This window comes from Peromyscus eremicus, chromosome X, assembly GCF_949786415.1.
Source record: "Peromyscus eremicus chromosome X, PerEre_H2_v1, whole genome shotgun sequence".
Taxonomy (NCBI): domain Eukaryota; kingdom Metazoa; phylum Chordata; class Mammalia; order Rodentia; family Cricetidae; genus Peromyscus; species Peromyscus eremicus.
The window spans coordinates 40,463,152-40,475,418 of NC_081439.1; the positions used below are offsets into that span (position 1 = coordinate 40,463,152).

Genomic DNA, 12,267 nt, shown 5'->3' on the forward strand with positions numbered 1-12,267 from the left:
TGATTAAAATATAGCCAATTTCATAATTTGTATGTTATTTTAAAATGGACCTGTGCAATTCTGAGTTTTCTACAACATAATTAGATAAGACAAATAAGTTAGAATAAATTTTACTCCTCTGTCATGCAAAAAGTGATTTAAAAAACTTCTAATCCTGAGAAAGTAAGAGGAGGCCACACTAATCAGCTTTCAGTTTTTATAGTATGGAAGTTGAGTTCAGTATGGGATCTCAAAATCCATTTAATTATGTTATTGAAAAAAATGTGTATGGCTCTGTCAAAGAGACAACAGTAATAAAGGACTTTGTTAGCATGTTATTGTCCGAACTTCCTTAGAGACCCTGCCACTGAAGCCCTCAGGTGACCCCATCAACAGGCAGGTGGCAGTTGATCAATTGAGTACAAAGTTACTGGGAGAATAATTTCAATTACAGGAGTGTTGTTGCCTATACTGTAGACAGAAAAGAGCAGAGGTCATCCATTTTTCTGAATTTGCATGCCAAGTTGCATTTAGTTATTGCTTTTTATGAAGAATAGGGAAATAAGTACTACTGGCAAATTCCAAAAAGGCCTGAAGCTTTTACTATCTGTGGCATTTGGATAAAAGTTCAGACAATGTGGAAGCAAGACAAACATTGTAAGATCTTGGGAATTTCTGGAATAGTAGGAATTTAAAGCCAACCAAACTTATTTGGCAGTTTAATTAGTTAATTAATTTAATAACAAGCTAGCATTGAAGGCTGGAACCAATGTCTGCATCTTGGGCATAAGGTACATACAAATCTCACCCAAACCATTTTATGAGTCCTATACCTCAATCAACACTCGGAGAAAACAGTATTTCTTATGAAAAGAGCAAAAGTTAAAATTAAATATTAACAGTTCTTTTCTGATATTTTGCTTTTCTTAGATTCTAACTAACCTCCTCCCAACCCTATGACTTCAGTCTTTTGTCTTCTATTTGGAGTGCTAAAGTGTGTGGACTTCATATTTTAGAAGATGAAATATATATAATGTATAACTATTTTACTAGATATCATGATATCTGTTTATTTTTAATCCATTTCCAGCTCTCTTCCATCTGTATACAGGAATTGATATAAAGTCAGAAAAGTTCTTAGAAAGCTAAAAAATGTTCTTTTGTATATCTGTACCAGCACACTCTCCGTGAAGAAACGATGGTAGTGATGACTGAAGATATGCCTTTGGATGTTTCTTACGTGCCTTCTACTTATTTGACCGAGATCAGACATATCTCACAAGCTCTATCAGAAGTGGAACAACTTCTAAATGCTCCTGAACTCTGTGCTAAAGATTTTGAAGATCTCTTTAAGCAAGAGGAGTCTCTTAAGGTAAAATCACAGTGCTTTCTTTGAAGTTTACTGGATGATTAGTGCACTGTGAATAAACTTTTAATTATTCTTGCACTACACAGAAATAATGGGTCACGGATTCATGAGGGGCAGAATCATGAAGCTAGTTTTGATAGAGTTTATTCACAACTAGTATATTACTTTACTTTATCCTCTCCTAATGGTAAATTAGATGAGATTTAAAATGTATCTACCTTACATTGCCTTAGTTACTTACTTTCTTCATACAATGCACATATTCCATTTCAAATTCATTTTAAACATGTATTATGATATATAGACTATAATTGAGTAGAATCTGACTAAATAAGCCAGGTATGGGGTTATATACCAGTAACACCAACATGTGAGGTAGAGGAGGGGGATTTTTCTTAGATATATTCTTTAAAACCACCATCCAAAGACTTCTTACCAAGTTGAGCCTTTTCCAAACAAATAGCAGTCTGTTATTGAATTCTGAACTGTGACAAATCATGGTGAGGTAATAAGTTATGAATTTTAGTAGGCAGTGTATAGAGATAAATGAATGTATCATCCAGAAAAATGTACATGAAAATGTGTGTCTTAAGATAGTTTTGCAATCTTATACTTCACATTCAAAATGAAATACTACTGTATAGCCACAGCTTGGCATTTGCCAGAACAAACAGCATAATGTTGTAGACAGATGAGTTTGCTATCAGCAGCACATATTAGTTAAAGTACTTTATTGGATAATGATTTCTTGGGAGCTCATTCCATATTATATGTTTTCTGCATAAGTATACAAATAGAAAATACTATTTGTTTTGGATATCAGCATTTCAATATCTTGAGTGACTTGAATTTAATCTCATACATTAAATCAAATAAGCTATAAAATGACACACTAAATGAGAGCTTCATGGATGTCTGGATCCAGTCCATCTGCTTCACTACGGTGCTGTTATCTTATAATCTTTGAAGTAAAAGTCAAAGCTTTATGTGTACAGTGAAGAGAAGCAGCTCAAACACTGGATAAAGAAGACTTGCCTGCATATTGACATTTTTCACATTAATCTCTTCTGACAGCATAGTTTGTAAGCTCATTATTGTCATTAAACATGCAAATCATTAATAATAATCTAATGTTCATTCATTTTCATATTACTAGACATATGGGTCAGAAGAGTAGTGACCTTGAACTTATTAAGTTGCATGCTGAATGTCTTCAATTCAGTACCTCTTTTTTCATCATTATTTCTTTATTTTTTAGCATTCCACACTGCAGTTTCCCTTCTCTCCTCTCCTACCAGCCCCTCCATCCCCACCTCTCCTTTGCTGCCCACCATCTGTCCATTCTCCCTCCATGTCTATTCAGAAAAGGGTAGTCCTCCCATGGATATCAGTAAAACATGCATATGAAATGGCAAAAAGACTAAGCACCTCCCCTTGTATTAAGGCTGGGGCAGGCAACCCAGTATGAGGAATAGGTTGCCAAGAGCCTGCAAAACAGTCACAGACAGCCCCTTGTTAGGAGTCCCACAAAAGGACCAAGCTACACAACTGTAACACATATGCAGAGAGCCTAGATTAGTCCCATGCAGGCTCCCTGGATGTCCCTTCAGCCTCTGTGAATTCTTATCAGCTTTGCTTAGTTGGTTCTGTGGGTATTCTTGTGCTGCCTTGACCCCTCTGGCTCCTACAATCCTTTCTGCCCTTCTTCCTCAGGATCCCCAGAGCTCAACCTAATGTTTAGCTGTGGGTCTCTACATTTGTTTCCATCAGTTGCTGGGAGAAGCCTCTCTGATGACAATTGGGCTAGGCACCAGTCTATGAGTATAGCAGGATATCATTAGACATCATTATATTGACTTTTTTTTTCTTTCTGTCAGTCACATTTCGTTCTGTCCTAGGTGGGTCCTGGGTGAAGCATGAACCTAATTAGTCTTCTCAATAAAAACCAGGAGACAGGTATCAGGGTAATAACTTGAAAGATCAGAGAAGCAGCCAAATGTGACTTCTTATCTTTCCAGATCCTCCTATCCAAAGGGCCGAGATCCTGTCTCTCTGAACTCCAGCACATCCATTAGACAGGAGAGACTGTAGGTCAATGGTTATGTGGCTGGGTTGGTGTCTCAGTACCTCCACTGGAAGTCTTGCCTGGTCACAGAAGAAGGCCAATTCAGGCTATGTATACACTATTGCTAGGACTCTTAGCTAAGGAAATCCTTTTAAATACCTGGGAGTTTCCCTTGCACTAGGTTACTACCTCACCGCAAAATCTATTCTATTTCCCCTTCCCAGGGAGATCCAAACATCCCCCGCCCCCAGATCCCTCCTTGTTACTTAGCTTTGCTGGGTCTGTGGATTATAGCATAGTTATCCTATACTTTATAATTAATATCCACTTATAAGTGAGTACATGCCATGTATGTCTTTCTGGGTCTGGGTTTCCTTATTCAGGATGATTTCTTCTAGTTTTTTTTCATGCTGTCAGTATTTTAACAACTGAGTAACCCTCTGTTGTGTAAATGTAGCACATTTTCTTTATCCATTCGTTGGTTGAGGGGCATCTAGATTGCCTCCAGGTTCTGGCTATTTTGAATAAAGTTGCTAAGACATAGTTGAGCAAGTGTGCTTGTGGTAGGTTAGAGTGTCCTTTGAATATATGGCAAAGAATGGAGTAATTGGACCTTTCGGTAGGATGATTCCCAGGTTTCTTAGAAAGTGCCTTATTGGTTTTTGATGTGGCTGTGCAAGTTTATACTCCCAACAGCAATGGAGGAGTACACTGCTTATCCCAGGATGAGCTGTCACTTGTGTTTTTGATTTTAGCCATTCTGACAGGGATAAGATGGAATCTCAGAGTCATTCTGATTTATATTTCCTTGATGGCTAAGGATGTTGAACATTTCTTTCAGTGTTTCTCAGCCATTTGAAATTCTTCTGTTGAGATTCTCTGTTAAGATCTGTACCACATATTTTTATTGAATTGTTTTGTTTTGATGTCTAGTTTGAGTTCTTCATATATTTTGGAAATTAGCCCTCTGTCAGACGTGGGGTTGGTGAAGATATTTTTCCATTTTGTAGGCTGCCATTTTGTCCTAGTGATGGTATTCTTTGCTTTACAGAAGATTTTCAATTTCATGAAATCCCATTTATTAATTATCAATCTTAGTTCCTGTGCTGTATTCTGTTAAGAAAGTGGTATCCTGTGCCAATAGGTTCAAGGTTATCTCCCACTTTCTCTTCTATCAGGTTTGGTGCATCTGGATTTGTGTTGAGGTCTTTGATCCAAATGGACAAGAGTTTTGTGGAGGGTGATAGATATAGATCTATTTGCATTTTTCTATATGTGGACATCCAGTAAGACAGCACCATTTGTTGAAGATGCTTTCTTTTTCCCATTGTATAATTTTGGCTTCTTTGTCAAAAATCAAGTGTCCATAGGTGCGTGGATTTATTTCTCGATCTTCCATTCAATTCCACTGATCCACATATCTGTTTTTATGCCAATACCATACGTTTTTTATTTCTATAGCTCAATAGTAGTGCTTAAAATCAGGGATGGTGATACCTCCAAAAGTTTTCTGATTATACAAGATTGTTTTAGCTGCCCTGGGTTTTTTTGTTTTTCCATATCAAGTTGAGTATTGTTCTTTCGAGGTTTGTAAAGAATTGTCGGGTTTTAATGGGGATTGCATAGAATATGTCGATTGCTTTTAGTAAGATCACAATATTTACTATGCTAATCCTACCTATTATGAGGATGGGAGATCTTTCCATCTTTTGATATTTTCTCTAATTTCTTTCTTCTAGATTTGAAGTTCTTGTCATATAGGTCTTTCACTTTCTTGGTTAGAATTACACTGAGATATTTTATATTATCTTTGGCTATTATGATGGTGATGTTTCTCTGAATTCTTTCTCAACCTGTTTATCATTGGTATATATGAGGGCTACTGATTATTTTGAGTTAATCTTGTTTCCAGCCACTCCACTAAATGTATTTATCAGCTTAGGAGTTCTCTGGTAGAATTTTTGGGGTCACTTATGTATACTATCATATCACCTGCAAAGAAGAATTTTTTTAGTACTTCTTCCTTTCCAAGGTGTATCCCTTGATTTCCTTTACTTGTCTTATTGCTCTAGCTAGAACTTCAAGTACTATATTGAGTAGATTAGGAGAGAGTGGACAACCTTGTCTTTTTTCTAAGTTTAGTTGGATTGCTTCAAGTTTCTCACCATTTAATTTGTTGTAGGCCAATTTCTTGCTTTATATTGTTTTTATTATATTTAGGTATTTCTCTAATATCCCTGATCTCTATAACACTTTTATCATGAAGGGATGTTAAATTTTTTTCAAAGGCTTTTTCAGAATCTGATGAGATGATCATGTACATTTTCCCCTTCAATTTGTTTATATGGTGGATTACATTGACAGATTTTTGTATGTTGAACCATTCTGGCATCTCTGGAATAAAGCCTTCTTGATCACAATCACATCCTTTTGATGTGTTCTTGGATTTGGTTTGTGAGTATTTTATTGAACATTTTCCCACAAATGTTCATGAGGAATATTACTCTATAATTCTCTGCCTTTGTTGAGTCTTTTTTAAAAAATAATTTATTATTATTTCATGTACTTTGATGTTTTGCCTGTATGTATGGCTGTGTGAGTGTGTCAGGCCCCCTGGAACTGGAGTTACAAACAGCTGTGAACTGTGGGTGTTGGGAATTGAACCCAGGTCCTATAAAAGAGCAGTCAGTGCTCTTAACCATCCTTTCAGCCCCTCTTTATTGAGTCTTTATGTGGTTATCAGGATATCAGGGTGACTGGGGCCTCTTAAAATGAATTTGGTAATATGCTCTCTGTTTCTATTTTGTGGAAAATCATTTTTTTTAATTAAGAAATTTTCTATTCATCCTACACATCAGTCACAGATTCCCCTGTCCTTTCTCCTCCCACTCCACAACCCCTCCCCAACCCCCCCCCCATTCCCACCTCCTCCAAGGCAAGGTCTCCCATGCAGAGCCTGGCACATTCAGTTGAGGCAGGTCTAAGCCCCTCCTCCCTAAGCCAAGACTGTGCAAAGTGTCTCACCATAGGCACTAGGTTCCAAAAAGCTGGCTCATGCACTAGGGACAGGTCCCAGTCCCACTGCCTGGGAACCCCCCAAACAGTTCAAGCTAAACAACTGTCTCACTTATTCAGAGGGCCTAGTCCAGGAAAAATTTAAGGAGTATTGGTATTAGCTCTTCTTTGAAAGTCTGGTAGAATTCTAAGCTAAAACCATCCTGCCTTGGGTGTTTAGAGATTTTAATGACTGCTTCTATTTCCTTAGAGGTTATAGGTCTATTTAAATTGTCTGATCTTGATTTAACTATTGTTAAGTGGTATCTATCAAGAAATTTTTTCATTTCTTTAAAATTTTCCAATTTTGTGGAGTACAATTTCTTGAATTATAATCTAATGATTCTATGGATTCCTTCGGTGTCTGTTGTTATGTCCTACATTTATATTATGATTTTGTTAATTTGGATATTCTCTCTCTTTCTTTTAGTTAGTATGGATAAGGATTTGCCTATCTTTTTTACATTCTCAAAGAAGCAACTCTCTGTTTCATTGATTCTTTTGTTTTTTGTATGTTTGTTTGTTTATTTGTTTCTATTTTATTGATTTCAGCCCTCAGTTTGGTTATTTCGTGCTTTCTACTCCTCTTGGGTACTTGGCATCTTTTTGTTCTAGAACTTTCAGGTGTACTGTTAGGCTGCTAGTATGAGATTTCTCTAATTTTTTACATAGGCATTTAGCACTATGAACTTTCCTCTTAACACTACTTTCATTGTGTCCTATAAGTTTGGGTATGTTGAAAATTCATTTTCATTGAATTTTAGGAAGTATTTAATTTCTTTCTTTCTTTTTGTCTTGACCCAGTAGTCATTCATTAGAGAGTTTTTCAGTTTCCATTAGTTTGTAAGCTTTCTTTTACTTTTGTTGTTGTTGAAATCCAATTTTAATCCATGGTTGTCCAATAGGAGGTAGGGGTTTATGTCAATTTTATTGCATCTGTTGAGACTTGCTTTGTGATAAAGTATATGTTCCATTTTGGAAAATGTTCCATGAGGTGCTGAAAAGAAAATGTATTCTTTTATGTTTGTGTGAAATGTTCTATAGATATCTGTTAGACCCATTTGGTTAATGATGTCTGTTAGCTCCAGTATTTCTCCATTTAGCTTTTGTCTGGATGATCTGTCCATTGGTGAGAGTAGGGTATGGGAGTCTCCCACTATCAATGTGTAAGGGTGAATGTGTGATTTAAGCTTTAGTAGTGTTTCCTTTACAAACCTGTGTGTGCCTTTGTGTTTAGGGTATAGATGTTGAGAATTAAAATATCATCTTAGTGGATTTTTTTACTCTGATGAGTATGAAGTGCCCTTCCCCATCTATTTTGATTAATTTTCCTTGGAAGTCTGTTTTGTTAGATATTAGAATCACTATACCAGTTTGCTTCTTGTGCCTATTTTCTTGGAAAATCTTTTTCAAAATCTTTAATCTGAAGTCGTGTAAATATTTTATGTTGAGGTGTGTTTCTTGTTTGCAGCGGAAGGATAGATCCTGTTTTTGCATCCATTTTATTAGCCTATGTCTTGTTATTGAGGAATTGAGTCCATTGTTATTGAAAGATATTAATAGCCAATGATTAATTCCTGTTGTTTTGTTGTTATTGTAAGTGGCAGTGGTGGTAGTGTGTGTGTTTTCCTTATTTTGAATTTGATGGTGTAAGATTACTTATTTCCTGTGTTTTCTTGGGTGGTGCTTAAACTTCTTAAGTTGGAATTTTCCTTCTAGCACCTTCTGTAGGTCTGGATTTGTGGATAAATACCGTTGAAATTTCACTTTGTCATAGTATATCTTCTTTTCTACTTGTATGGTGATTGAAATTTTTTTCTTGGTATCGTTATCTAGACTGGCATCTGTGGTCTCTTAGAATCTGCAAGACATCTGTCCAGGCCATTCTGGCTTTTAAAGTCTCCATTGAGAAGTCCTGTGTAACTCTAATAGGTCTGCCTTTATATGTTACTTGCCCTTTCCCCTTGCAGCTTTTAATATTCTTTCTTTGTTCTGTACATTTAGTGTTTTGACTATTATGTGGTGGTGTGGGTGCTTTCTTTTCTGGTCCAATTTTTTTTCTGTAAGTTTCTTGTATCTTTACAGGCATCTCCTACTTTGGGTTAGGAAAGTTTTCTTCTATGATTTTGTTGAAGATATTTTCCAGTCCTTTGAGCTGGGTACCTTCTTATTCTATTCCTATTATTCTTAGGTTTGTTTTTTACATAGGGTCCCAGATATTCTGGATATTTTGTGTAGAAATTTCTTAGATTTAACATTTTCTTTGACAATTGTATCAATTTCTTCTATCATACCACTGTGCCTGAGACTCTGTCTTCTATCTCTTGTATTCTGTTGTTGACACTTGCATCTGTAGTTCATGTTTCTCTTTTATGTCTCCAGGATTCCCTCAGTTCATGTTTTCTTCATTGCTTCTATTTCCATTTTTCATGTCTTGATTGGTTTTATTTACTTTCTTTACCTGTTTGTATTTTCCTGGATTTCTTTAAGAGATTTGTTCTCTTTCATTTTAAGAATTTCTACCATATTCATAAAGTTAATTTTAAGGTTATTTTCTTGTACTTCAGCTGTGTTTGAATATTCAGGGATTGACATAGTAGCATAGCTGGGCTCTGGTGGTGCCATATTGTCCTGGGTATTGTTGATTATTTTCTTACACTGGCATCTGGGTTTGGGATTATTATTAGTTTAGGTGCTGATTTCTGAGTTATCTTTGTTGGATGGATGCTTTTTGGATGTCTTCCTCCGTCCCTCCACTTTCTGTTTCTTCTCTGGTCTTCTAGCCTGAGACACCTGTGGTTCTCGTGCTCAACAGGACTTCAGATGCAGTAGTGTGTCTCTACTGGGGTTTGGTAGTCTGCTGGCCTCTGGGGTTTTGGGTGCTTTCTTTGCTTCTACAGTTCTGAGGTTCTGGGAATTGATGTGACTTCTGCAGTTCTGGATACCAGTGTGGTCTCTGGGGTTTCAAGCATCTTGGATTCCTAATAGCAGTGTGGCCTCCAGTAGAGTGGGTGTCTTCTGGGGTTCCTAGAACCTACGAGGCTGCCAGTAGAGCAGGAGTCATCTGCTGGGTTGTGGGCCAGCATATGTGGCCCAGGGAAGGAGGTGCTATTGCGGACTGCTGAGCAGGCTCTGGGGTTCCTACTACCAGCATGGCCTCTGGTAGAGCATGAGTCTTCTGCTGTGGGTTGTGGGCCAGGATATGGAGTCTAGGGAAGACGTTGCTGTTGGGTACTATTGGGCAGGGTTTAAGGAGTATTAGCAGGTGGTGGGCAGTGTCTTACCTTGGGTTCCAGGTGTTGGCATGGGATCCAATTGAGCAAGAGTCTTCTGGTGGAATTCAGTACCTCTTACAGCGACATGCTCAAAAAGATAGAACACTGTCTTCACTTACAGCTATGCATTGACTCATCTTGATATATTTATTACTATAGAGTATGATAATTTTGGTAAGATTGATTAATATGGTTTGTAAAAAGGGATTGTTCCAGGTATAATTTAGCTGGACTGCTGAATCCTCATGACCTATGACAGTGGGCACCATTCTATGTTTCTCACAATAAATCTTTTTTTGAAGGGAGAGAGTTTTCAACTTACTCCTTTCAACACACATGTATTTCCTCTTAAAGAAATTTATCATTTCATTCTCTAAAAATAGAAATGTGAAGCATAAAATACACTCCTGCTGGTTAAGAAGGCTTGAAGTTAAATTATGGTTAATTTCATTCTTGATATATTTATATGAATCAAATTACAAACTATATCACACAATGCTGGAGTTTAACCTACATGTTTCTTAAGAGTTCAGTACAAGGCAAATATAAGATACATAATTGGACCTTGAACACAGCATGATTAAGTAGCATGGATGGTTTGAGTATTTGTGTTAAATTGGAGAGCTGCCTAATCATTTTGACATAGGGTGAAGATAAATGTTATCCTCATATTGATGTCTACATTTAAAAGATAATGCACTCCCTAAAACTTAAATAGAGATGGGTAACAAACATGCACATAAGTAATAGATGTTCTTAGCTCAAAACCAATAATATCAATTTTAATTAAGTATGTTTCATTATAGGTAAAAGTTAATGATACATATAGAGTAGCATCATTATTTTGAAAGTTTATTATGAATAAACTTTTTGTAAACTTTACACACTTAGGAATTCATTTCAATTTTATTTTTCAAAATAAAAGATCATCTTAATAAAATCTACCAAAATAAAATTTGCTGAAATCAAAATTTCTAGTTCCAGAGTATCTCATATGAAATCAAAACAGATGTTTCTATCGTTCCCAAAATATCACCTCATTAGAACTTTAAATATTTGAAATACTTTCATGAATATAGAAATTGTTTATTAAGGAGTTTAATGAGAAGAATCCATCCTTCATCCCTATTCCAGATTTTACTAAAAGTTTTCTATAACTTGGTTTCTTGTACATTCTTGAGAACTCACCCAATCCTGTTTCTTCATCAGCATTCCCTACACACTGACTGGCAACTGCCAGCTCAAAGCACCTCTGACTCTTTGCCTGCATTTTTTCTGTAGTCATCAAATCCCACAAGTTTCCAGAAGTTAAAACTCTATTTGCCTACATTTTCCTTCCAATTGCAAGAAATGAGTGATTACTAGGGGTATATGAACAGCAGTCCTCACTCACCCATCAGGTGGGGTAACTGAAGCATGACTCAACATTATGAGCCATGCTTACAACTCTGTTGTATACATAATTGAAACTTACCTTATAATGGTGCTCTATGCTGCCTTATCACAGTTTCTTAGGGTGGTTCCCCATTATACTGTGTGCGTGCACAATCTTGTTTCAAGATCTATTTCTACAGGAATTCTATCAAGGACATTTAAAAATAATGATATATATATATATATATATATATACTCTAGAGTCAGCATTTGCTATTCAAAATCCTTTGGCATACTCTATTCCACATGGACAGAATTGGCCAGTGATATTGCTGCTACTTCACTGACAAGTTCCTGAATTGTTCACTTAAGCTATGATACTGACATGTGGATTTGTCACACAAATAAGAGCAAAGTTTATAATAAGGACGGTATGCTGGCTGGTTTTATGTCAACTTGACACAAGCTAAAGCCATCTGAGCAGAAGGAGCCTGAATTGAGAAGATGCCTCCATAAGATCAGACTGTAGGCAAGCCTGTCAGGCATTTTCTTAATTAGCGATTGATATAGGAGGGCCAAACTCATGTGAGTGAGCCTGCTCCTGGGCTGGCAATCCTGGGTGCTATAAGAAAGCAGGCTGAGCAAGCCTTGATGAGCAATCCAGTAAGCAGCACCCTTCTGTGGCCTCTGCATCACCTCTTGCCTCCAGGTTCCTGTCCTGCTGGGGTTCCTATCTTGACTTCCTCTGATGAGGAATAGTATTATGGAAGAATAAGTCAAATAAACCTTTTGCTTTCCAGTTACTTTGACCACAATGTTTCATCACAGCAATAACCCTGCCTAAGACAGACAACTAGTCTCATACTTTTGATGGAATATTAATCCAGTTAAGTGTGGTTCTAAAGCAACTTACCTATATTTAATAATTCAATCCTGCTCATAACTCCATGAAACAGATACAATTATTAAACTTCTCTTGTGCATGAAGAAGCTGAAGAAACAAAATATGAGTATTAAAATGAACAAAACTGGTATTGATGAAGCATACTCTTTATTTTATTTCCAGTCTTATGGACCAAACTCATGATTTGTATGTACTGTACAGGAGCTTCACAACTGACGTACACAGCCATCATACTGAAGAAATTGAT

The 12,267-nt window shown here is 36.6% G+C and overlaps 1 protein-coding gene across 8 annotated transcripts in view; it reads left to right on the forward strand.

Annotated features, from left to right (window-relative positions):
- Positions 1 to 12,267, forward strand: part of Dmd (dystrophin) — a 2,092,376-nt gene that overhangs the window by 895,889 nt on the left and 1,184,220 nt on the right. For all 8 annotated transcript variants that reach the window (XM_059250112.1, XM_059250109.1, XM_059250111.1 and 5 more), the window contains one exon: positions 1,157 to 1,351. In XM_059250112.1, coding sequence (XP_059106095.1) covers positions 1,157 to 1,351 — 195 coding nt within the window. The remainder of the gene's footprint in view (positions 1 to 1,156; positions 1,352 to 12,267) is intronic.